This window comes from Catharus ustulatus, chromosome 1, assembly GCF_009819885.2.
Source record: "Catharus ustulatus isolate bCatUst1 chromosome 1, bCatUst1.pri.v2, whole genome shotgun sequence".
Lineage (NCBI taxonomy): Eukaryota > Metazoa > Chordata > Aves > Passeriformes > Turdidae > Catharus > Catharus ustulatus.
The window spans coordinates 44,936,987-44,962,694 of NC_046221.1; the positions used below are offsets into that span (position 1 = coordinate 44,936,987).

Genomic DNA, 25,708 nt, shown 5'->3' on the forward strand with positions numbered 1-25,708 from the left:
AGATTTAACAAGGAAAGAATTTTTGTGAGCGTCTAATTTTCAATTTACACAGTAAAAAATGCATCTGGAAAGAAACCAAAGGCCTTTGTAAGTTAATTATACGTCAGCCAATTCGACGTTTTGCTACTTTGTAAGAGACTGAAATGAGATCGTCCAGAAATTGCCTTCTCTATTTTGTCCAATCGAGACAGAAAGAAATGAAAAAAGAATATAAAAAAACTGGTTATATTTCCAGTTTTATTATCGTGGGATGCTGTAAGTCACACAGTGAAATGTCCTGTAGACACAAAGGCATGAAAATGATGGATTTTCTTTAAGATATGCAAGACTTAAAATTCTCTTGGTACAGCATTCAGCTGCTTTACAAGGTTACAGCTATGCCTAATCCTGATCTGTTTCAATGAAAGCAGAGCTTCATTCTATTATTTTAATTCAAAATGGCAACATTTGTTTCTAAACTTACACAGTAAGAAGCATTGAGCTAATTCTGGGGTCTGTAAGGATGTTCAGTGCACTATCAACACAGAGATATGAAAAACTGGGAAGAATGTAGAGGTCATTTAATTAATTGGCATCCCATATGCCTACCCTCCATTATGGAATGATCCTCATTACCAGGGTTGTGCTTTGTTTCATTTTAAATGGTCCCAGGGATGGGATTTAGTGCTCTATCAGCTATTCCCCTGTGAAGGAACCAGACCTCTGATTTGGATTACAGTCAGCAGCACTTAGAAGAGCCTGTGCTTCATTTCAGGGGATTAAAACTTGGTTTCAAAAATAATGAGGAAGAGCCCTTCAAAACATTTTTCATACTGATGACTTGCATAGCAAAGCTGTAGAAGCCTGTATTTATTTGTCCTGGGATGGAACCATGAAGGCAATTTGAAGGAAGCTCACAAGAAATGCAATGTACAGATTATATGGAGGCAATCCTCTTATTTGCAAAAGTGAATCAGAGAAAACACTCCTCAGATACCCTAATCAGACAAACATATTCACACAAAATATTTTTGTTTGTTGTTCTCTCTGCCCTTGTTTCAGTCTATAAATTCTCCTTGCAATGTCAGTAGGAAACTTCATTTCTTCCCAAAAGGTCATGGAACTGGGGATTCTGGTAAGGAACGAGAAGTAAAAATCTCTTTTTACAGCGTAAACCCTGAAATTTGGTCTGTCAGAGTAATCCATTGCTTGGGAGAAAGACTCCTGTCCCTCGTCCCTCACTACCCTGCCCATTTTATTTAAATACAGCAGCTATTCAGCCTTCTACCACCTTCTGCCACCTTTTTCAGCACCCAGGCCCTTGGAAATGTGAATGTCACCTCTTTTCTTTTTAACTCCAGTGTATCAGATGATCTCTCCTTGTGCAATTCACTTGGACCCTTAATTATTGTGACAACACTTGTTATTTAGAGAGCTCTTTCATCTTCAAAGCACTTCACAAACATCAATTAACCCAAATCTAGATTAATTAATCTGACAATTAATTTGCTATATATCCCGCAATTCCAGTAATGGAGAATAAACCAGTGGCTATTGAAGTCATTAGAATGAGTTCACTTGACTCCAACAGACACGGGATCAAGCTCATTTCTTGAGTCTAATTCTCTTTCCTAAATCTTGACTGCCACAAGGTATTTTCCTCCCCAGCATCTTCATCTGCCTTATCAAGAATACAACCAAGGAATGGCAACAGAAAAAAAAGGAATCTGTAAGGTGAGATCACAAACACATAGAGTTGATAAATTTTGTTTTAAGGGTCATCTTAAATCTTACATTCCACCTGTATGGAGTTTATGAAGATTGATCAGGTCAGTCCTAGACAAACCAGGGTTCCAAACACACTGCTGCAATTAGTGAATTCAGGAGGCACTCATTTTATGATAAACCAATTGCTAAATTACAGATTAACCCAACAGACAACAGGGTGAGCAAATTCCCCATGCTCACGGTAAATCTTATGAATAGGCACCTAAAGTTTTTAATAATCATTGTAGTGCATGTGGTAGCATTTCTCTCTCTCATGTAGAGAAAGCAAGGGGAATATGAAAGAAAAAGGAAAAGAAATATCTATTTGAAGTGAAGGTTTGATGGTATTTATGCAAGAAGGTCTCAGACTCTCCCTTTCCAAGTTTGTTGTTTAATTCTGTAATAATCAGCAAAATAATGCATCATTCTCTCTGAAGACTCTATTAAAACTCATATGCTCATGAAGCAGCATGCACTTAAAAATATTTCTCTTAGCTTATTAAATAGACATCTCATCCTAATATTTAAGCCTAATCTTTTTATTTTCAGCACCAAGAAGAAACTTTTTATTAACCAAAATTATCAGCTGCACAGTTAGTTCTAGAACTTTGCCAAAAATTCACAACACAATAACATCCTTGAAGTGGCTAATAAATAAATATAATTCAGACTAAAGAGTCACATTCTCCAAGAGTGAGGCAATTATTCTACAGATTCCTGGCAAATGCTTTGACCTAGTGAATAGGAAACAACAAACTGAAAAAGAAACTTGAAATTATCTTTTGATTCATACAAAAGGCATGTAAAGTTTGAGTCCACCTTTCTTATTTTTGAACATTTTCTACAAGAAGGACTACATTTGCAATTACCTCTTCAAAAACACCAGGGTATGCATGCAGAGAATGATTGGTTCCACTGGCATTAATTTGGTGAGTAAATTGAAGGGAAAATGTAAAACTGCTTAGTTAATCAAGTATGACTGAAATCTCCCAATCAAGCAAATAACCAGGAAGTCTACCCTGTGCTGTAATTTGTTTTTGGTGCCAGTCTCTTTCTACATGGAATTAAAAGCCCAAAGAAAACAGTGACAATAAATGAGTCTTCTCTTATGGAGCAGTATAAAATCCTTCAGTCCATGCCTTTCTAATAATCATTTGACACTGCTTGAATTGCCTTTTAAGTCACATGCTTTTTAAAATCCTGCAGAAGTTATTGCTGCTGGCCACAAACTGACTAGTGCTTGAAACACTCTGACAGCTAAACTATGAAAGAATAAAAGTACTTGTCTGAATATATTATTCCTAGTATTTTAAGCTTTACTTGGTCTTCTTCACAGATTCTGCTAAGTTACTTTCACTAGTGGCTTTCAGAGATACTGAGGCTTTATTAAAGGATTATAGTTTATAATGTACCTGAATAAGCAGAGCTGTAGTCCAGTATTAAAGGTCACTGAAAACTTATTGATCTAGAGAACACAGCAGCAGTAACTCAAAGAATATCAAAATAGCCACTGCTATTTGCTTTTTCTTAACACAGAATGGAGCAGACAATCTACAAGAAGTAATTTCTTCCCCTAATGATCAATCATTTTGCATGAAAGAGTCAACGCTTCTAAGAAATCAAAGGAAACAGAAGGTTACAACTGTCTGAAGAAGACCCAACATTTCACCCCCCAAAATGCCATAGTAGACACCAGGGAAGAGATTATTATATTAATAACAAATTCTCATGTAATTATTTTAATTAATAAAATTAAAATAAAGTGATTATCTATTTACATCCAGAATAACATCAAGATCTTTCTTTTAAGCTGTGGAGCTTCTCCTATTAATTTTGTAATGAGGTTCACATTACATAATAGTATCAACTAGACAGAAGCAGCACTGCATGGATTACTAATTTAATCAAAGCGCAGGTCTCTCAAGAAGACCTTGTTAACAATGACCTACCAAAAAATTCAGAAAATTCAGAGTCTGTGAAAATTCACATTGGAAAGGGACCTATTTATCAAGATCTTAGTATGGAAATAAATTGTAAATGAGTCCTGAGTGCACCTTGCTAGGACTAAGAGTGTCATGGGTACATTGGGGTTTACAAGCATATGGAAATTGACTCCTCAGCAGAAACCCAAACAATTCCTGTGCTAAGACACACTACTCCAACAGATCAGATGGACAGAGCCAAGGAAGTCAACTAGACATGAAAGAAAACAGAGAAGAATGGCAGAACCAAGTTTTAACCTCATTAGAAGTGCACAGGAGGAGGTAACCTTCCCATAGACACCAAAAGAAAGCAACAGTACTGTCTGGGGGCTTCAGGCTGCAAAGAGCCATCCATACACACAGAGAAAGGCCTTAAAACCTGGTGTATGGAACAGCCCTTGTAACCATGGCTGTGTCCCACTCACAACTGCGCGTGCACCAATTTCATTGTGAGCATCACCTGCAATCTGGCTCACGCAGGGATGAAGCAATGAACAAACTGACAGCAACGATATAGTCGCAACACACAGATTTTTGAAAGGTAGAAAAATATCTAATGGACATGCTTCTTTTGAAAATTTCCCCTGCGTAGGTGGAAGATGGAAAGAGCTTTCTACACAGATATGACATGTGCTTCCCACTCTCCTAGCAGCTTATCAGTTCACCTCAGCAACTTTTTTATTCCAGCTTTTTTTGGCCTCAGTTCCTATTTTTCCTTGTGAACAGAACTTCTTTTGGGCAGAATAACAAGCACCTTATTAGGCATTTATTTCTGAGGTCTTAGAGTACCTAATACCAAAAAAAAAAAAAAGAGAGATTAGTTTTTCTGCTACGTTACCAGGACTTCTCTAGAAAAAGAAGAACCCTGCAACTATTGGAATGGGTGGGTAGTAGATGATCCCTACCAGAAAGAAGCCACAATACAATCTTGTATTTCAGATAAACCTTTCATGGCAACCTAACTCTCGTGCTGAAACAAGAATTGAATGCCAAAGTTTCACAATTTACAGGACTTTCAGCACAACAGACTAGGATAAAACCTGCCCTCAGAAGGAGTACAATCCTCACTCAGATTTGTCAGTAGTTACAGTTAGGATTTGAAAATCTTTACACATTAGAAAAGCAATGCACTGCTTTTGGATCAAAGAGGTATTTTGTTCACTTCAATGCATACACTAATTATCTGTCCTGTTGGCATTAAAAGAAGGCATGATTGGCACTGAAGTGTGACCAGACTTCTTGGATGGTTTCAGTATCTGGGAAGAAAAGCTTAGTAGGTTCATAAATCTAATATACCCTTTTCATAATAAAACCTAGAGCAGCAATAATTGTAATAAAGTTTTACAAGGTGTCCTGAGAGGAATAAAATGTTCATTATTCTCTGCACCACAGCTAAATAAAGCAAAATTAGTTTTTTCTTTAAAAGCTCATAAGGAATTCAAATTAACAGACTTTGTGAAGAATGCTAGCAAAAGACTCAGACCCTGACTATTGGTTGCTTTGATTTTAGTGACCTTGCTCAACTTATCTTTCTAAACAGACATTTTAGACCAGAAAGTTTCAAGTGCCCAGACAGTGGAAAGTCTGCTTGGGGTGCAAGACTTATAAAGAGCACACTTCCTGTAAGTTGAACGACTTTCTGTGAGTTGTTTTAGGGTACTTTTCCCATGTTAATCCTCACTACCCATAACAAAAATCTGAATTCTAAGCTCAGTACCCATGTGAATTCAGTGGCAGAGATGAAGAGCCAGGACTTCAGGCTTCCAAATAGCCTACAGGGGTAAAACCAAAGGCAGGCACAATTGCGCAGTGTCTGCAGTTAAGAATTTCCACAAGATGATAGCTCCCTCCAAACCCTTCTGGTACCTCTTTAAGCCTTAACTTAGATAATGCTTTCAGAGTATGTTAAAAACTAACAGCAGGAAGAGACACAAAACTACCCAGCCTTATGCAATTACTGTTCACAGTGATCAAACAATCTTGGCAAGAAGCTGGTGCTCAGCAAGGCAGCTGGAATACACTAAATCTCCCCCACGTTAAATAAGGTACAGGGAACTCTTCCAACACTTAGCAGTAACATATTGCTATATACTTTATGAAGTGAAACAAAGCAACTGAAGTCAAATTTGCCAAAATATGGCAATCAAAGAATGGCATGCTTAGTCAATCAAAGTAAAATCAAAGTATAAACATTCATGCAGTGCTATACCAGTCACAGACATTTCATATCTCTAATTCTTATAATTTTCACTCTTCTGTCCTAGCTGCCATGCAATTCCTAGGTTATAGACCATATAGAAAAGAAGTAAATAATTATCTGACAAGTACTATAGGCTATCTCTCAAATACAAGTGATTAGGGTTGCTGCTCTACCATAACAGTCTTATCTTACACCCACCAAAAGTTGAATTTGAAGTAAGTATCAAGCTTTTTTCTTATTTTACAACTGTAATTAGTTTTAAAATATTCCTGTACTCATGAATGATCTGATGCAAATCTTAGTACTTTTAGCTTTTCTGCAAATGGTTGAACTGTAGCCTCAGGCAAATACTCAGATATCCAAAGCAGGGCTGCAAACATTTGCATACACAAATGAAAAACACAAAAAATTCTCAAAAAAGAGGGGAAAAAAAGACTGTCTTGAAAATTCTCAGTAGGATCATAAATCCTGTTTCCTCTGGTTTTCTTCTTCAGCCATTCTTTCACTGACTTTCCCTTCATCTGCTCTACAGGCAATCCTAAGGGACTAACTACACTGTTCCTCTTCTCCCTTTTCAGCCTGTCTTTTGGCAGTTCATCTGCAAACAATTTTGACTACTGTCTCTGCTCATAGCTCAAAAGTCCACCTTTATTTCCAGACCCATCTTCTTCTGCCCACACAGAAATCCGAGTCTTTCTTATACCTTCTCACCTCAATTTCAGAGATAAGAGCATTTTTCTCCCTGTGGAAATTCACTCCTCTACCCTTGTGAACTTGCCACTTGTTCTCACATTCTAGACTTCATATTTTGTTTGCTCCTCTTCCTAGGTTTTCTCACCGAAGTGGATTAAAGACCCCATGTACACAATGTGATGAAGGCAAAGTTGTGCTAATTCTGCTTTTCATTTCACTAGCAGAAATCTGATCCATCTCTTGCCTCAAATTTATATGTTGTTCCATAATAACAAGGCTAGTTTTGTGAATCCAGGCAATCACAAGACTGCTTTTTACCCTTTCCACACATATGAGATGTGCATTGCAACATATCCACACCAGCATTTTATTTTTTCTATCTGCATAGTACATCCTGAAGTAAGTAATGAGTGAAAAACTACAACACCCCTTCTGCAGGGTTTTGCAGCTATAATGATGAAAGAAGAAATGCTTGCAAGGACAAAATAAAATTCTATAAAGCAATTTGGTATAACAAGAAAAAAACAAAATAGTCGTACTTTTGGGTCCAAAACCCTTTCATCAGGTCCAGGAGTCTAAATAGATACTGGGAACCACTGCTCTTTGTTTGATGTTTTTAAACTTAGTATTAGCCTTAAACCTGGTCAGAAGATATAAAAAAATTGATAAAGACTTGATTAAAGCCAACTTAGCCAAGAGAAGATGATTTTTTCTACAAAAAAAGATCCAGGTTCCAAATTATCTCTTATATCTGCCAACTAGAAACACTTCCATTACTATGGTACGTCTTTCGCGACCATCCTATTACTCAAGTATAATAACAAATCTCATATTTCAGTGTTTCTTTTACAGAAGGTTTCCAGATATAGAAGTGAGGAAATAGTAGTTAAAATTGTGGTAGGGCTGCCTCTTCCCTTGATATACTTTCACCAGTTAAATGATGCTGGATTTAAATTATCCAGTTGATTGGGAAAAACAGCCTCATCATTTTTCAAGGTTACCCTAAGAAATAGAGCAGAATACTGTAGAGCATAAGCTACTGATTATAGTGGATTACCACTTCTCTGCATCCTTAATTTGATTATGGTAATCATAACGCAATTGTGTTATCATCTTTTCCATCAAAGGAGAGGGAAGCGCAGAATAGCAATCTACAGTTGAAAAAGAGAGACCAACTTTTGTTTCCTATGAGTAATGCTATTAAAAAAGTAGGAATTACTTCTGACCTTTAGCCTGCGATCCTGGTCTCCACTGCACAGAGAATTTACAGACACTTTAAAAGTCTTCCATGCTGGATTTAAGTTATTCATCACAACCTGTAAGCGAAAAGAAGAAAGAGAGCCCTTAACATTTCCACATCTCTCAGTAGAATGCTAACCAGAGCCACAATTCTCAATACAGTGCATTCATCAGCAAGAGAAGAAAGCAGAGCTCCGCTGGAGTTTTCAGAACTACATCCAATGAGATATAAGCCCTTGAGCAATCAGCAGTTTCCAACACTCTTTCTCATCTCCAAAAGGAGCATGAGTGGAAAAATGGAGCCATACATACCCACAGATGAAGCTACAGATATTGCTCCAGCACTGCCATGCCTCAGTGGGAGACAATTCACAAGGGAAAGGTTGTAGAAGTGAACTGGAATTAAGGGAAGACATGCAGGACTGGGCAATGGGGATGGGCAACATCAATTTACAAGTACACCGTTTGCCTTGCTAGGAAAACTTTATGGAATCCATAACAGGTTTATAACCCCTAACACCTGCCACAGTCGCACCCTAGACACCTAAATGCTGTTTCTTTAAGACAGTGCCAGTCATTACCATGGAACAGTAATGTCACTGGGTGATAAGAAACAAATGTAAAGCACCAGATTACAATCCCTTTAGCACCAGCAACCTGAGAGGAGGTGGGAAGAAGCAACATATTATTCATGGGAAAATATGATACAGTTTAGCCTGGGTTTGGCTAAATCTAGTATTTATATCTCCTGACCTTCCACAGAATATCTGCCAGTTTAATTAGGTTTGGACCTTTGGCTTCATCATCCTTTACTGTAAGGTGCATAAGTCAAGACCTGATACCCATTAATACCCAATAATTACACTAGAGTGTAATACTTAGAAGTGTTTTTAAGTGTGGGTGTTTGCACCACTTCACTTTGTCACATGGGAAGCATAAACTATGCCCCCTGACAGCCCATTTGTGTCCTTCAACTCTATTCCTTACCTCAGTCCTGTGAACAAGTTGTTGGGTTGCATCATCATTCACCCGAAAAATCTCCAGAAAAGGATCAGATTTGCTGAAAAAATCCTAAAATAAGATATAGGACAGGTTACTCTTAAGGCTTCTTTTTCTTTGAGCTTTTTAGGCACAATACACTCACTGGTGCTTCTCTGACTGCTAATGAAAAGGAAGAGCCAGAGTAGTTTTAGTGAGACCTCTTGGTGTTTCTCAGCAATACTTCATTCTTGTCCTTGTCTCACAAGGATTCCTGCGGTACTGTTGTTGTTCTCGGTTTGACTATTTAATCATGGCATGAGAAACTGTAAAATGTCCTTTTACAGTCTCTTCCCTTCTTACACTCAGCCCAGTTTCCTGAGCATTAGCTCAGTCATCCACCTAGCTTGTTTCTTTCTGTCTCCAAACCTGTTTGGTCTTTTGATACCAGTTTTCTAATGCATTGCACTGGGAAGCATATTTCACACTGGGGTTGAATTCCACTGCTCACCTACTCTCTCAAAAAAGAAATTAATTGGCCAAGACATTGGGATGCTATCAACTAACACAAGTACTGTAAAAATGGATTAGACGTGGTTAGAGAAGCAAGTCCTCTTCAGGGTGTGGTAACATGGCCCATGCTAAGATCTCAAGCAGGGCAGGGTAATGCAGGAAATAACTTGCTATCTGTAGGCAAATCTGTGACAGACAGCTAGGTTCACATCCACACACTGTAGAACACCTTCTTCTAGTCTTGTATCCAGCTAACAACTCTGAACTTTCTAACACAAATCAAAATTAAGTTGCTTTCTATAGTGCTGTTTCAGTTTGGCCACAGGTTCCTTTGTTTCAACATCTCATTTATTCTGGACGTGACGGCTTAGTGAGGGTGGGGGGAGAAGAGTAACTGGCTGTTAACCCAGGAGGGGGAAGGCTTCCAATTTCTAACTGTGCCAAGCTGAAAGAGCATGATTTAAAAGCACTAAGTCCATTTCCTGTAGTTTCAATTCCCTTCTTAATTTTCTTCTTCAAAAGAGCCACTTTATGCATATGAATATTATTCTTCTCTATAGGACATATCCAAAACCACAGACCCCATGTCAATTTGGGCAAGTGAGAAATTCTGTTCAGAATCCAAGTGTTTCTATGATAGTGTTAGAGTAAAAATTACTCTAATATATATAATTCTACAAATTTCTCCTCACCAAATGTCCGCCATACTAATTTTTGATGAGCTGCAAGGTCATTGGTTTGGGAACAACTTTGCATAAGATTCTAGCCAAAGTCTGGGTTTTGTAAAATTTCTTTTTAGGGCATTTTTTACAATTCCACAAGTTTGAAACAAAGAATTTAGGGCTTTGAAAAGGGACACCTGAATGTGAATATCTGGAAAAGAAAATTATTCCCTATAGAACATAAAACCTTGGGCAAGGCTCAAGGAACCTAACCTAAAGTCACGCCATCCCCTAAAAATGACATAATATTGCATTGAAAATGCTGTTTTGTCATTGATCTGCTTCTTTACTTTCTAGAGAAAGTTTAGTGGCCCATTTAACAACTGATGCAAAGCATGTGAAGATTTACTTCTTAAATCCTATCATGGGGAGCACAGATCAACAAAGCTGTATGTTTGGCTATTTGTTCCAGCTACATGGTAAACAGGACATTTTATGTTAAACTCTGTAAAACCAGTGCAAAATTCAACTAAGTAGCTCTAGAGTTTTCCTCAAGACCCTGATGTAGATTTAGTATCTGGACTTCACCCAAAAATTGAAACTGCAAGTATACAGGGGGTTTTCATGATCAAATTCTGCCAGATTACCAGTGTAGAGCAGAGAGAGAGGTTACTGGTTTAATCACAGTGACACAAAATCCAGAGTGCATAGGGTTAAAAAAGATTGAGCTGCTTCTTCTCACACGTAAAGCATTCTGATTGAAGCTGAGTAAAAGCTTAATGTTAAGAGTTTCTTTAACAGACACAAATCTAGTAAGCTATGTGGAAAAAAGAATACTTCAAAATGATACCTCCGGAGAATGCACCCTGGAGTGCAAAAGAATTCAGAAAGGAAGCCAAAATTTCATTTAAGGCTCAAAATATAGTATCATTCCTAGCTGAGTATCATAAAGGCACAAGAGCATATCAGCACAAAGGAAATAATTTTTAATACCTGGTTTTAATTACCAAGATAATACCACATAAAAGGAAAGATTTTAATGCTGGATGGTGGTTTATATTACTCCCCCTCCAATGCAAAAAAAAAAGGCATAATTACTTTCAGAACTTTCAGGTACAAACAACAAAAAAAAAAAACCAAAACCCCACTTCTATATTGGAAGTGCTTTGTAATAAGTAGAAATGATAAGCTGAAGAAACATTTGCTTTCACAATTAACATTTTTTGGTTGTTATGCTGAATCTAATAGCTTTGTATTATCCCCTGAGAATATCCTCTGAAAGAAGAATAGCTGCAATATATTGTGTTATTTTAATAATATTTAAATGATTAATGTAATATATTTGCTGGTGGTATAATGCACATTCATTCTTTCAGTATGTGCAGCAGCTACACAGTAATAACACAAGTACATGGCCTAAACTTAAAAAAATTAGATAGATCTGTTTCTAACCACCTACTTTGACATAATTTTAGTAGATTAATTTTCAGAGCACAACAATTTTTAAAATTCAGGATTGAGGATCAAGTCAAACATCCCTTAAAAAAGGGCTGACGCGGCCAAAAACCTAAAATTTTGAATACTATTCAGCAGCTAAACAGGGCATTTGAGGAAGTTTTTTTTTGGTAGTAGTTTAACACAAGGAAACTGTATAAAAAAGCAATATTAGCTTGTATTTTGCAGATATTTACTGGATAATCTTTATCAAACAATGGCAACTGCTTCTCTTAGAACAGGAGAAGCAGCTTGCCTGCCTCAGTGCTCATAATTTATTATAGCTATCATAAAAAACATAGCTGCTTGTTATGGTAATTGTGACACAGCTATTAATGCAATAAAATTCTTCCAAAAATTATTGTTCCACAGTGAAGTGTTCTCAGTGGATCTCTTGAAACAAAGATGTGCCATTTGAGCTGACAGGGCTTCAATAAAACATGAAAAAGCAGTTATACCTTCCAAATAAGCACTGTAATAAAAAATATAACCATTATTTCTGCTAAAGTCAGTTAACTAAAGGAAACTCTTATATTCATAATTTTCCTATAATTTTTCACTGAATGTTTCAGCCACTCCAGTAGGAAAAAAAAATTAGGCTTTGTTTTGTAGCTTCTCTAAAATTCTTGCAGTTTTATGTCAGAAGAATAAAAAACATGCAACAAACATATTCCTGCCTGTTAAATTTTATCAACAATTTTTTTTTAATTTTCCAAAAATGTATTCACATATTTTTCCTTAGTGTAGGAAATATATACACCTAAGGACCCCAATCTTTGGATCTTAAGGATCCAAAAGGATCTGCTTTCAAGGATCTCCTTTAAGAGATGAAGGAAGATTATTCCTGTCCATTCAAGATGGTAATGGATGGAAAGAATGTATTTTTCTTTTTATCCTGAGAGCACATACATGACATTCCCCTGCCCCTTCCTTTATCCACAGGTGGTGAGGCATTAGGATCCTACTTGTCTTCTGTCACTCCCACAGCTACAAGTGGAGGAACCCCAGGGCTTACAAAGGTGCCCCCATAGCAGAGCACGAATGACTGCTTCCAGAGGCTTCCTCTGTTTTTCAAGAGACTCCAAGGCCAACCCCCAGTTTGATTGTCTGATGTTACATCTCTACTCAGGTGTTCACTTCTCTGAGTAGAAAGAGGCATGCAAAACCATGCTGAGAAATTTGCAAAATGTGACATCAGAGCACTCATTCTTTTTCACCAATGGCTGAACTATGCAATTTAAGCAATTTCAAGCCTTAATAAAAATAATTACTAATAGTGCCTTGCATCTAATGATGTCAAAGTTCACTATAAGCCTTACACTTTTCTTATAGAGGAAGTAAATCAAGCTTCAGCCAGATATTGAGCTACATCTTTAGCTGGAGGAAATTTAAAGGCTTCTTTCAATGCAATAGATTTCCAGAGATTTTCATCAGTTGAAGACAGGAGTTTTGATTCAGATAAGAAATGATGAGTCACTGCTTGACTTGCACACTGCATCATCCAAGAATTCTTTATTAGATGAAGCCCACCTTGACTGGACATGTTAAAATGGCAATAATGACAATACTGCTGCAATATTTCAGACTGATCCTTCTCACCTTATCCCCATAAAGTGTTCCAATCCTCTCTAAAACTGTTGCCCAGACAACACTGACCTGCCTCAGAATTGCTCTCTGGCAGTATCCTTTTAATTTTTACCAACAAGAACTAGAAGTAATCCCAAAAAATAAAGCAGGTTGCATTTTGCATTTGTTGGAAAAGCAATAACTAAGTGGAGTATTATTATGTTGATTATGTACTTTCCTTTTTCCTAGATGTGACAGCATGTGGAACAGGAAGAAACTTGTGTACAAATTTGGGAAATACCTCTAAAGATACATATCTAAAGAAAGGTTGACACCTAAATAAATTATGTAATTCAAAACCACTCAGACTCCAGCAACTCTTGAAAGAGGAAAGTAATTTATCTTTCAGATGGGAAGCCAATTCAGGTCCTGATCATTTATGACTGGTAATGAACCTGAGCACAGTAAAATTTTATAAATTTTATAAAGTTTATTTTAAAGTTATATGCCAGTACTATTTATCTTTCTGTGTACTTTCTGCTTGCCTGAGATTTTCCAGCAGTTTCAAATGAAAATATTTTTCATAAGTTACAACCCGATTTTGAAAACCTGATGTATATGTATCCAAAAGTAGTCTCACTGATTGGATTTTAAGCTTCTCTCACATCAGATGTTTACAAGATCACACTTGGGGCACCACAATTCTAAATCTTTGTATAGTTCTGCCATATGCTTCTAATTAGAAGTACCTTCATATACAAGAAGGGACTATATACTCCAAAGTACTCTATGCCTGCTATTACATTGAAATAACAGAGAGTGGTAAAAGCAGTCATCAGGTTTTCTTGGGCTGTGAGTTGAGATGCTTATTATGTGTGAATTGCTAAACAACAACAGATATTTTCAGAAAGGGGTGTTCCTTATAATGTTAAGTAGTGTTTGAGTCAGTAGAAAGTTTTCTTCCTAAAGAGGGAAAAAGTTTTTTACAAATATGCAAGTCTTTTTCTTGCATTTGAGCTGCATTTTGTTGAGCAAAATGTGTATTGTGACTGAGCTGTTATGACGTTTTTTCTATCTGTATTTTAGGAAACTTCAAAGATAACATCATTGACTACTCACAGAAAGTTCACTTCTCTAAACACTTCTGATCTGTGGCATTTTACATAATTAAATTGTCTTGGTGATAGTGTAATTAACTTGTGTTGGTTTTAATTAGATTCTGTTGAGGTTTTTTTTTTTAAATTACTTTGCAACTTGAGGAAAGCCTCATTGTGAACATTCATCTGAAAACCCTGATGTGTTTAATAACACAAGGTAAAAAAAATCTGTCATGGAAAATCTCATCAAGTTATATTTGCAGGCATTCTTATATCTTTCAGAAAGGTTAATATCGAGTAGCTTACCTTGTCATCCAATTTCCGTGCACTGAATGAAAGTTCAACGTAGTCATCGTTGCCAGACAATTCCTCAGCGATTACCTAAACGGAAAGCTACATCTGAGTGGTGCATGATGCAATGAAAGGGGAGAACAACGCCATTTTTAGCATGTTTAGACTGCAGACCCCATTTAGGAGACTGAAGTGTGGAACAAGTTAATGTCCTTCCATCAGGAAGGACATCACCTTGGTTAGCCCACAAACCTGAATCACTTGTGTCATGCATTGTCAATCACATGTCAAGGGACAGACATCCACATCCGCCAGGGATCCCTCTCCTCTGACCAAGTACTCCTCCTCAGAGTGGAAAACAAAGAATTCCACAGTGTCCAAGGGGACAAAAATGCTCTACAAGAGTTGTATTACTCGGTTCTAAACTCAATTATTTTTATGCCATTTCAGCATAATTTGGCAAGATAAATGAAAAAAGGAGTGAAGTCACGTAGCATTAGTTGCCTTGAAATGCACATTTACAGCAGGAGAGCTCTCCTGGTATAGTTTTTCTGCAATAGTCACATTGGCAAAACAATTTACTGTAGACGGAGTCATAAACAAGTAATCCTAAAATGATATAGCATGATTCTTTCAGATGCTGTAAGCTATATCAATAATAATGTCAGTCATTGTGCTGTGCAATGTTATAAAAAAACCCAACAGAACCAACTAAACCAGTTTCCTAAGTAAGCCATTAAAGCGCCTCAGGGGAGAGAAGATAATAACCAAATCTGGGATATTTCACTGAAAAATATTATTTGAAACAAACCACATTATATTTGACAGCTTTAAAACCTTTTTCCCTATTGTAAATGCTCTCCCCAGGGATTAAATCTCCCAAAAGAACTTATTTCCTGGGTGTTTCATGTTCATGACCACACACATGGCAGCCATGGCAGCTTCCCAGATAGGCTCTGACTGTCTCCACCACTTGAAGTCCTTGAGGAGCTGCTGGGAAAACCCAAAAATTTGCCAAACTGCCTTGGCAGCAGCTATTGACTGCACCCCAAAATATCAATCCATCAGAGGTGCATATGGCTCCTATTTCAGAATGAACCTATTTGAGGAAGGGCAGCAGCTGCCAGAAGCAAGAGACACAAAGGAAGGAGAGGTAGGAAGCCTGCAATGCCACCCTACAGATCCAGGAGGAGGCATGGAGAAGGGCAAGCTGCGGGGACACAGCTGGAGATTCACTCTCACAAGGAGGTGCTTCATGTGGGAGGAGGCACCTCTGGGCTCACCCTCATGTAAGGTCCATGTTGGAGTACAGATGCCCCTGAAGAGTAACTCCAGAGCAGAACTAAGAAAATGAGAGTAAAAAACTTCAAGGAGTAGGAAAAAAAAAAATCACTATTTTCTGATCCTGACCTGTGTCACACAGCACCTCATCAAAGGGACTAAGCACAACATGTAGTGAAGGCAAAGGGAATGAAGACTATGAAGGAGGCAGGAGAGGTGTCAGAAGTGGAGTACAGGGGGGTGGCAGGAAAATATTTTCCCTAGGAGTTGTTTTGGGGTTTTTTGGGTTTTTTTTTTTTTGTCCTATTTGTTTCTCAGTAGTTAAAAGTTTATTCTGATTGTCAATTCATTAAATTAAGTAAAATTTTCCCTGAGCTGAGACTATCCTGGCTGTGACATCTCCCAGCAGTGAGTTGTGGTGTTTCTCCAAGCAAAATACTCACATGCGGCCACACAGAGGCACAGATGCTTAACTGGGCATTAAAGTACCATCACACAGGCACATATGTGGGGTGTCACATCTTCCAGGTAAACATCAGCTTGCTGGAAATTGGACCCATGCAGTCTGACACATTTCTCTTCCATGTAGTCTGATGGTTTAAGGGATCTGTGTAAACTGTGTATGACAGTGCTCTGGGATTTGCACACCCAATTTCACTAACAGTATTTCTAACTGAAAATAATGAACCTGCTCTTATAAAGGTTTACAGACTTTCAGCTAGAGAAGAGGAACCATGTTATTTTTGCTTCCCACAGCCATATTTTAAGATTGTATGGATGAGACTTTTTACAATCAAAAGGCTAATAAAATTCCAGCAAAACTTGCTAAGATAGGAACTTTCAAAATCCTATGAAAAACTAATAATTCACTGCACTGAATGTGTTAGGAAACTAGTATTTCTAACTTCCATACTAGACAGACACCTGTCCGGAAAAAGTATGATAAATAACCAGTTTTTCATTATTCTGTTGAAACAAAAAACTTTTCACACAATAATTTTTGGTCTGGGCTCAGTTTTCTCCTATTTGAGTGAAGTCAACCTGCTCTTTAGAACTGTTGGACAGAAGCCAAAGCACATAACTAAGTTCTGTATTTCATGGTTATCATCCGGTGTAAGGCCAGCAGGGACTATTAACTCATTTTCTTTCATCTTCTGTTTATCAGTGATTTAATTTCTACCAGAACACTCTCCTAACAAGCCTAATGATTTTAGTTATACTAGAGCATTTGTGTTATCACAAGACTAAACTACTTTGTGTTCCTCAAAGAACAGAAGGGAGGTCCAGAACACCACAGGGACGGGTGAGGTGAAGTATGACCATATTATCCCAGCAGGCAAACCATATGAAGTTATTTAGGGAACAAAACTCTCTTCTGGTTCTATTCGGGAGTGGGGAACTCCTTTCCAACCTCAGACCAAAACCAATGTGTTATTGTATGCATTTAAGCAAACCAATTCCCAGCCAAGCACCAAGGAAGACATCTAAGAAATCAAACTCCCTGGGCTCTAAGAAAGTACCTTACATTCTGCTGTCTCTTTTGTGGGTGAAGGCAGAAAAAAAAATCCTAACAATCAAGCCAGAAGAAAACCATCTGGCAAATCACACATTAAGGAAAAAAAATCCTTCTCAATTTCATGAGGCAACAGAGCAGAGATCCCCAAAGCAGAATATTTTATTATAACCCTCATCTTAATGCAGAGCTGCAAAAGTCACAAGCATGCCAGGTTCAGTGCAGACAAGATTGAGCTCCCAAGCGAGCCAGCACAGAGAAAGATGAAAGAGAGGTAATACACTGATTTTCAGATTTCAAGATACACATGGGGCTATGACAATCCAATCCTTAGTTATATTACAACACATCTAAAACTAATCTCATTAAACTTTTTTTTTTTCCTGAGAAACTGGAAAAAGCCCAAGGGAAAAGAAAAATAAGGCTCCTTTATGTGTCAAAGCTGGTAAAAATTAATTTCTGACATTTCTAGTCCTTCGACTAAAAGTATTCAAGCAGCACAAATTCCTTGCTGTCATCCAAATGCCTTAAAAGTAATAGTAGTAAGTATTGTGGCTTTTTACAAATCATACATTATTTGTTGCAACATCCTTAAAACAAGAAAATTTGTCAGAAACACTGCAAGTCATCAAATAAAAAATTTAAATACATTTCTCAATCAAGGGTTGTTGGTGGCTTAGCAGGATGCTTTTAGAGAGAATTAGTCACTTTAGATATTTCTAAATAACAGGAAAACAAAAGCATATTTAAGACTGACTTACTGTTATAGATGATTTTCCTGCTGTGTTGCCATGTTTGAGTAAGGACTTGGAGAGTTTCCTCTGAGAAACAATCTGCACAAAATTAAAAACAAAGGGAAAAACAATTAAAATCCGTAGTAAATACATGGTTTGTTGTGATTTCAGTTGCTTTCTTTTTCTTTTTTCTTTTTGTATCAAGGTACTTTCTCACTCCATGATCAGAGTTATCACAGTGAGACCACAACCAACAAGAAAGGTCCCCCAGGAAGCCTGCATGGGATGCAATGGAAGGACAAAACAAGTAGTTGGGGTCAAGCAGAATGGGGAGAACACAGTTCACTGCATTGAACAGAACAGTGAGAAACACATAGATTTTCCTCAAGTATTGTGATGATGGCAACAGAGGACAGAAGTAAGGTTTAAATGGACTTAAAAGGCAATAAGAAGGGAGCTGTACACAGCAAATCTATCAGAGATACCTCCAAAACTCAGCTCATTAATTTTTACTGGAAACTGAAGTCCATTTACAGTGAGAAGGAATTAATTTTATCTCAAAATATCAGCAACTCTAAATTCAGGGCAGAAGCAAACAATCTGCCTCATATTTCAGTTCCAAAATTGTTTCCTTTGCTTACCACATACCAGACCTTCTCTAGAACTCAGCATTATAAATGAACTTGGTCATTAACCAAATTGTAAATATACTTCAAATAAGGAAGGACACTGACAAAAGATTTATTTGCCGTATCAATAATAACTAGCGTTCCCTTACAATTTTGAAACCAGACCAGCAAAAGTATTAGAAAGTATTAGAAAAGGAAGAAACCTTACAATAATGCAGAACTGCTAAGCTACAGTGATGTTCCAATGTATTAGTACCAGTAAAGTTAATGATATATTAATTAATTTATTTATTTGCTAAGTGGAAAACTTAAAAATGTAGACAGATGTAAAGGTAACTCAAAACACTGCTTAGAAATCACAGTATTATCTGTAATCTGAAAAAACTGTAGTACAATTGTGCTGTGCAGACACTGAGCAAAAAATTGACTGTGTCCTAAGCAAAACCCTAACCTCTTAAATGTGGCTTTTATACTAGAAGTAGTCCTTTCCACCTTTCCACATCCAACAGTACTCAGACAACTTCATCTGGACAGCTGATCTAAATGATTCACAAATAAACATCTTTGGTAAATATGCCAAAATATTAGTTGCAAAAGAAAGGCAGTCACCAAGTTAAAAGGAGAGTTCCAAACCCTTAATGAGAGTCCTCGGCATCATACAAATTTCAGCAATAAACCACAAAAGTAGATAATGGGCAGAGTTGAAATGCTCTGAGTAATGCAAAGTCACAGCAAGGCAAAAAATGTGCTGTGAGACAGGATTGAATAGGATGCACATTTTAGCCAAACATCAGTGCAGGGAAACATGCTTGCCCTGCCCACCAATTTGCTGAGTTGAACAGAAAATCAAAAGCTGCCCCTTGGATTATCCTCAGCTACACTCGTAATAGAAGTAGCAAGCCAGAAGCAAGTTTTAAACAGGCTTTAAATATGAAACAGGAGAACCATCATATGACAGGAAGGCATACCTGGAATGACTGTGACCAGTTTCTTGTTCCTCTTGCAGCTATACCTGACAGGAGCATGTCTAATCAGTTCCTAAAGAATGTAAAGGGAAACACTCTCCTCTGGAAATTTATTGTATGCATTATGTTTATGTAAATATATTTTCCTAACAGTTAATCTGATTCTCTGCAGTTTAAGTCCATTATTTTTATCTAATGCACCATGAGTAGGTAAAACAGTCTTTTTCCCTTTTCCAGGCAATCTTTATATCTGAAGACTATTACCAGCTCCCCACAATCTTCTTTACTACATAACCTGAGTTTGTCCTATCTTTCCTTCTTAACCAAATTTCCTAGCCCATTCTCTCTACTCCCTGATGAGCCTTCATGAACTGGTTCATAAACACTCTTAGAATATGCTCAAAATTGGGCATAATAGCCCTGGTCCTTCCCACGAGAAGCAAGAAGAGTTTCTCATTGCAAGGCTGATACACTCCAGAATTACATTTGCCTTATTTTAAGAACACCATGATACTGTTAACTAATGATCATAATAGGACCATTTCAGATTGCCAGCTGCATTTTTGCAGCTGGCTATTACTTAATAATTTAACACTCCTTTTTGGACTGCCTTCCATAACATTATCTGTTGCCAACATCTCAGTCAATTTTCCAGACCAGCTTTTGGATTTCAACTCTAGTATTGGTCAGTGGCAGCAACAGACAGAACTACAAGCAAGATTACAGTATTGCTAGGATTTAGCAGTTCTTTTTCTTCCCTAGAATCTTGGAAATACTGTTTGCAGTGACCTTTTAAGTCATCCCTGCATTTATTTTCTTGCTGGCTAAACAGGTTCAAGTACAAATCATTGTACTCCTGTGAACTGTGAGGTGCAATTAAAAAAATCTTGTTTGAGATTCTCAAGTAGGAGGTCATACAGAAATATGACAGATTAATCTTAATATATAATTAACCTACGGTTTCTGTACCAGCCAGACAATGAATTATTGCAGTTGAGGAGCAGGGCCCATTTATCTCCAGGGCTCTCCGCCTTCCCCAAGATGCTCAGGCAACTTTGTAAAACGCATTAAGCTTTTCCACGGAAAGTTGTGGGCGTTGTCTACCAGAAACCTTTTCAGATATCTTATACATACATCGCCATGGTATGAGATAGAACTTGAGTGGGAATCTGTCCTAGAGTAGCCTCCTTTAAAGACAGCTCTCCCCCTGAGCTTCCCAAACTTTTCCAGCTCCCTTTGCTACTTTCCAAAGGGTCACAGCTTTCACTAGGCATTGCACAGCTTGGGAGCTCCTGTGCAGGTGGCAGATAGACAGCTCAAAGTTCCAGAAAGGATAATTTATTCTGACATTCTCATTAGTAGGCTGCATTAATAACACTCGCTCTCTAAGCCAGAAGCATCGTTCTGACACAGTAAGCACTCTGCATATGTAAATATGTGTATTTGGGTGCAAGTGGTTACCAGTTGTTAATTAAGTGGCTACCGAAACCAATCCTCCATCTGGCAACAATGTGCCAACATTGTTGCCTCAAACTGCAATTGCAATAACTGTAAAGGAGTCTGATTTCCATAGTAGCAAATCAACTTTTTTATTCATGCACTGTACAAAATAGGTCTCACAGATTTAAAGAACCACTTCTGTTGAACCTGCCATCAATTACCTATCATGTTTTTGTTAACGTCTCAATGCAAAACTTCTTCTTAACATTATTATACAAAGCATTTGCTGACCTGATTTTCAGACAGCAAGTCCTGAACAATGATAATTTGAGGGACTAGCAAGCATTAGTCTTAGTTCAGAGTTACACAGACAGCTGAACTGGCAAAATGTCTTACAAGAAGGTAAGTCACTAGAGGTCTTTAATTTGTCAGTAGTCTTTGGTTTGACTCTGACTTCAAAACCTTGCAATTTAAAACTACTTCAGAGAGAAAAAAAAAGGGTTTATCCAAAACTGATGTGAAGAAATGCAGAAAATAAATGTCTCTCTTCTTTCTAGAACACAAATAGTAGAACCCAGTTCAGCCCTAGACAACCTCATTGCATTTCCAGAACACGTACAGTAATTTCATGACTATAAGGCACACCCTTTTGACTAAAATTTTCCCTCAAACCCAGAAGTGCGCCTTATAGTCCGGTGTGCCTTATCTGATGCACAAAGTTGCGAAATTTGCCAAACCGGAAGTGTGAGCTGTGAGCTGTGGGGGAAGCTGGCAGTGCCACGGCAGCCGGATGGAGGCGGGCCCAGGAGCCTGCGGCACCGCCCCTGCTGGGTCCAGGCGGACCCAGGGGCCCATGGCTGCCAGGTGAATGCGGGCCAGGGGGCCCGCGGCACCCCCGCCTCCCGGGTCCAGGCAGTCCCGGGAGCCAATGGCTGCCAGGTTGAGGTGGGGCCTCGGCCAGCAACCGCGCAGGGGGAGCTTGGGGCGGAGCCTTGCTGCAAAAAAAAAAGTGCGCCTTATAGTCCGGTGCGCCTTATCTGATCTACAAAGTTGTGAATTTTCCCGACTCCCGGGGGGTGCACCTTATAGTCCGGTGTGCCTTATGGTCGTGATATTACTGTATTTTCACAAACATTTTATTAGAAATGTGACCTACCAGTCAGCAAATGAATGCAGAAAACAGCCCTTGTCCATAATGGAATAGAATTAATTTTCTTCTTAGTAGTTGGTACAATGCTGTGTTTCAGATTTAGTATGAGAATAATGTTGATAACACACCGATGTTGTGGTGGTTGCTAAGTAGTGCTTACTCCATATCAAGGACTTTTCAGTTTCCCATGCTCTACCAGAGAAGAGGTGCACAAAAAGCTAGGAGGGAAGATAGCCAGGATGGCTTACCTGAACTAGCCAAAAAGATGTTTCATAGCATACACTGCCATGTTCAGCATATAAACTAAGGAGAGTTGGCTGAGAGCTGCTGATGGCTGCTAAGGGATGGGCTGGGTATCAGTCAGCAAGTTAAGTGATTGTACTATGAATCACTTCTTTCTCTTGGGTTTTATCTTTTTCTTTCTCTCTTTTTTTCAATACAGTTGTTGTTATAATAATAATAAAATTTCATTTTGTTTTAATTATTAAACTGTTCTTATCTCAAGCCACAAAGTTCACTTTTCTTTTGATTCTCCTCCCCACTGTGTCAGGCACAGGGCAAAAGCAGTGTGAAGCAAGGAGCTTCATGGTGCTTTAGTTGCCTTAGCTGGGGTTAAACAACAACAATCCTTTTTAGTGCTCAGTGTGGGGGGCTCGTAAAAGGACCAGACCTCAGAGAGATATAAAAGGTGAGACAAAGAGAAGTGAAGTCAGGTTCATTTTCAGCTACATACAAACTATTACCCAGTTCTGGCCTGGGAGAACCACATGTTCAATAAAAATGTCAAAAAACTAATATGTTTGCATGTGAAAATAAGAATGTAAAAGCCACTGTTCTGTTTCTGAGAGGGAGGATATGCACATGAAGTTATTCCTATTTATCAGATATGCAGTCATCTTAACAGAATATCATCTCAGCTGGATTTCTGGTCTGCAGTGATAAGGGATGTCAGCTCTGTGGTAGGATGGGAGTGAGAAATTCCCTTGAAGATGATCTTAGTTTTTCTTATTACATATATATACAGGCCCTTACAGGTTAAGGACAGATGCTCAATATTGTTGTAGTGAAATCTGGATTTACATCTCCATTTGATCCTATTTCCAATTTAAAACAGCTAAAAGAGGCTTTGTACTTTTTTTTTTTTTTTTTCATTTTTTAAAAAGTATGAACAGATGCAATACTCTAGATAAAAGCACCAAGGCACTGACACCAGCTGTGTACTGAGCATTGCTCGGCAGTCACTCAGAGACAAGGACTCTGATGAAAGTTTCCTCTTTCCTGTGACTGAGTTGTGACTAATCAGCACTGTGTAAGATGAGTTGTGAAATATAATGACATATTTTACCTGGCTTGTTTAAGAAACTTTTAAAATGTCTTTCTCTAGGTAATCCTTTCTTAAACAAATATAGGGATAACTTTCAGTAATATCATGCAGAATTCCCAATGTTCATAAATCAAGTCAAGAACAAGTTTTCAAAATGGCTTTTTAACCAAGTTATTTCAACAGCATTGATTCAACTTTGCAAGGTGCCACCCTGTGCCAGAGGTCAAGTGTCTCAAATAATTTATTTGGACTGTCCTCTTCTGCACATTAGACTTTCTTAAAAGTACCCCAAATTTAGTTATTTATACAGACAGATTAAGCACAAATTTCCCTCAATCACAACAGTACACAACTTGAAGAAGTCTTTGTATCTCTTCCTTGCTAGCAGTGATAGCCAGAGAAATTACTTTTATTTCCTAGTACCTCTGTGTTAATTCTTCTCCCAGATGTTTTATTCCTGCTATATGGACTTTCATAGTAGCTCAACTTTCTTCTAGCCAACCTAATTATTTTCAGGATTGGAAAGAGCACCTATTCACAATTTAGTAGCATTTTTCTCTTTATCCAAATGCCTTTTTCACAGACTGAATCTTCATGATCATATATATTTAAGTGCAGAGCCCTTGGTGGTAAACACACTTCAAGCCTGGAGAAGCAACTTCCCACCAAACAGCAGGGGTACACATAGAAACAGAGTGCTTTTCTAACAGCATCCAGGAGAACCATGTTGATATATGAACGAAAGAAAAGTAGCAATCATACTCTTTCGAAAAAACGTGTCTCAAATCTTGCACCAACCCTTATGTTGTGGTTTTACCCCAGCCAGCAGCTAAGCCCCACACAGTCACTGGTTTACTCCACCCCATTGAGATACAAGAGAGAATCAGAAGAGTAAAAGTGATAAAAACTTATGGGTTGAGACAATAACAGTTTAATAGCAGCTGATATCTTGTCAAGTTTAGGTGGAGATTTTAATGTATACAATCAAAATTACTTGACTGTATTCACAAAATCCTTTTAATCCTTGATGAACAGCAAGAGAAGAATTCTGTGATATGTAAAACTTGAAATGAGTAACCGTAAAACAAGTATTTGCCTGTTATGCTACATGCTCGCTTAAGCTCTTCCCTTCTAGCATAAAAGTACAACCTTTAAAGCTCCTCTTTCACTGTACAGGGTCTCCCAAATGAAGGACAACAATACTTTCATGACATTGCTGTAAGTGGAATGATGCAACCAGAGTGACTAGACAAATGATTGGAGATTTAATATTTAAAAAAAAAATATTCTGAAGCTTAAAAATTAAAATATTAGTGCAGTCTTACTATAACCCATTCAAGTCAGATACTGTAAGCCTCTGAACACCCACAAATATAAAGTCAGACTTTAATGACATTCCACTTGTACAGAATGAAAGACCAATTTTAAGCACAGGCAGCAGAAGTAGCTCTGCCTCACAGTGTAAAAACTCTCTCCTTCTTCACACATCCCTCCTCAGCCTGGTTTGTGACAAAGCAAGGTTTATACAACTCTGATGTGCTTGTGCTTGCTTTCTATCCCCCAGCTGTTTCTGAACCCCCCAAATAGTTTTCATGAATGGTGGCACATAGTTGCAGATGCACCAAGCATGCTACATTTCAACATGAAGAGAGACCAGATGCTATGTAAATGTCAGTGACTGTACTCCACTCTCATGGAAAAAAGAAATTTGGGGAATAGGTCACAGATACCAAGAAATCCCTTCAAGTGATCAAGTTCAGATGTATAGGTCCACAGTGAAGAAAGCTTCATTCTGTCAACTGGTCGCGGAATTTTTGTTCCTTTGTAGAGCCAGGTTAGTGCTATAATCATCCTCTCTGTACATATGATTCTTTCTGTAGCATACTCATCACTCTTCAAGATTTCTTTTGTTTGCTATAGTATTGTTCAGATCAGAGTCTATTTACAGCTGAATTATACCTCTCCCTGTCTTTGTTAAAAACCTGTACCTGAAAATAGTTAATCAAAATAGAACACCGAGAGAAAAGATATGCCTATCACAAGAGGCATAATGTTATTACAGGAAATATCAATAGCTTAAAAGGTCTTTGAATTTAATTAGTGGGTAGAGTAGCAGTCCTTTCAGAATTAGCCATAATAATATCTCATTATAATAGCAAACTAAACTTAAATTACTTTTCTAAAGACTGCTACAGTAATTCATACAAAAAG

At 37.8% G+C, this 25,708-nt stretch overlaps 1 protein-coding gene across 2 annotated transcripts in view; it reads right to left on the reverse strand.

Annotated features, from left to right (window-relative positions):
- The window catches only part of CPNE4 (copine 4), a 239,526-nt gene that overhangs the window by 83,917 nt on the left and 129,901 nt on the right, over positions 1-25,708 (reverse strand). For both annotated transcript variants that reach the window (XM_033070258.2, XM_033070249.2), the window contains 4 exons: positions 18,017-18,088; positions 14,477-14,551; positions 8,848-8,931; positions 7,848-7,937 (listed from right to left, as the gene is read on the reverse strand). In XM_033070258.2, the coding sequence (XP_032926149.1) occupies positions 7,848-7,937; positions 8,848-8,931; positions 14,477-14,551; positions 18,017-18,088 (321 nt within the window). The remainder of the gene's footprint in view (positions 1-7,847; positions 7,938-8,847; positions 8,932-14,476; positions 14,552-18,016; positions 18,089-25,708) is intronic.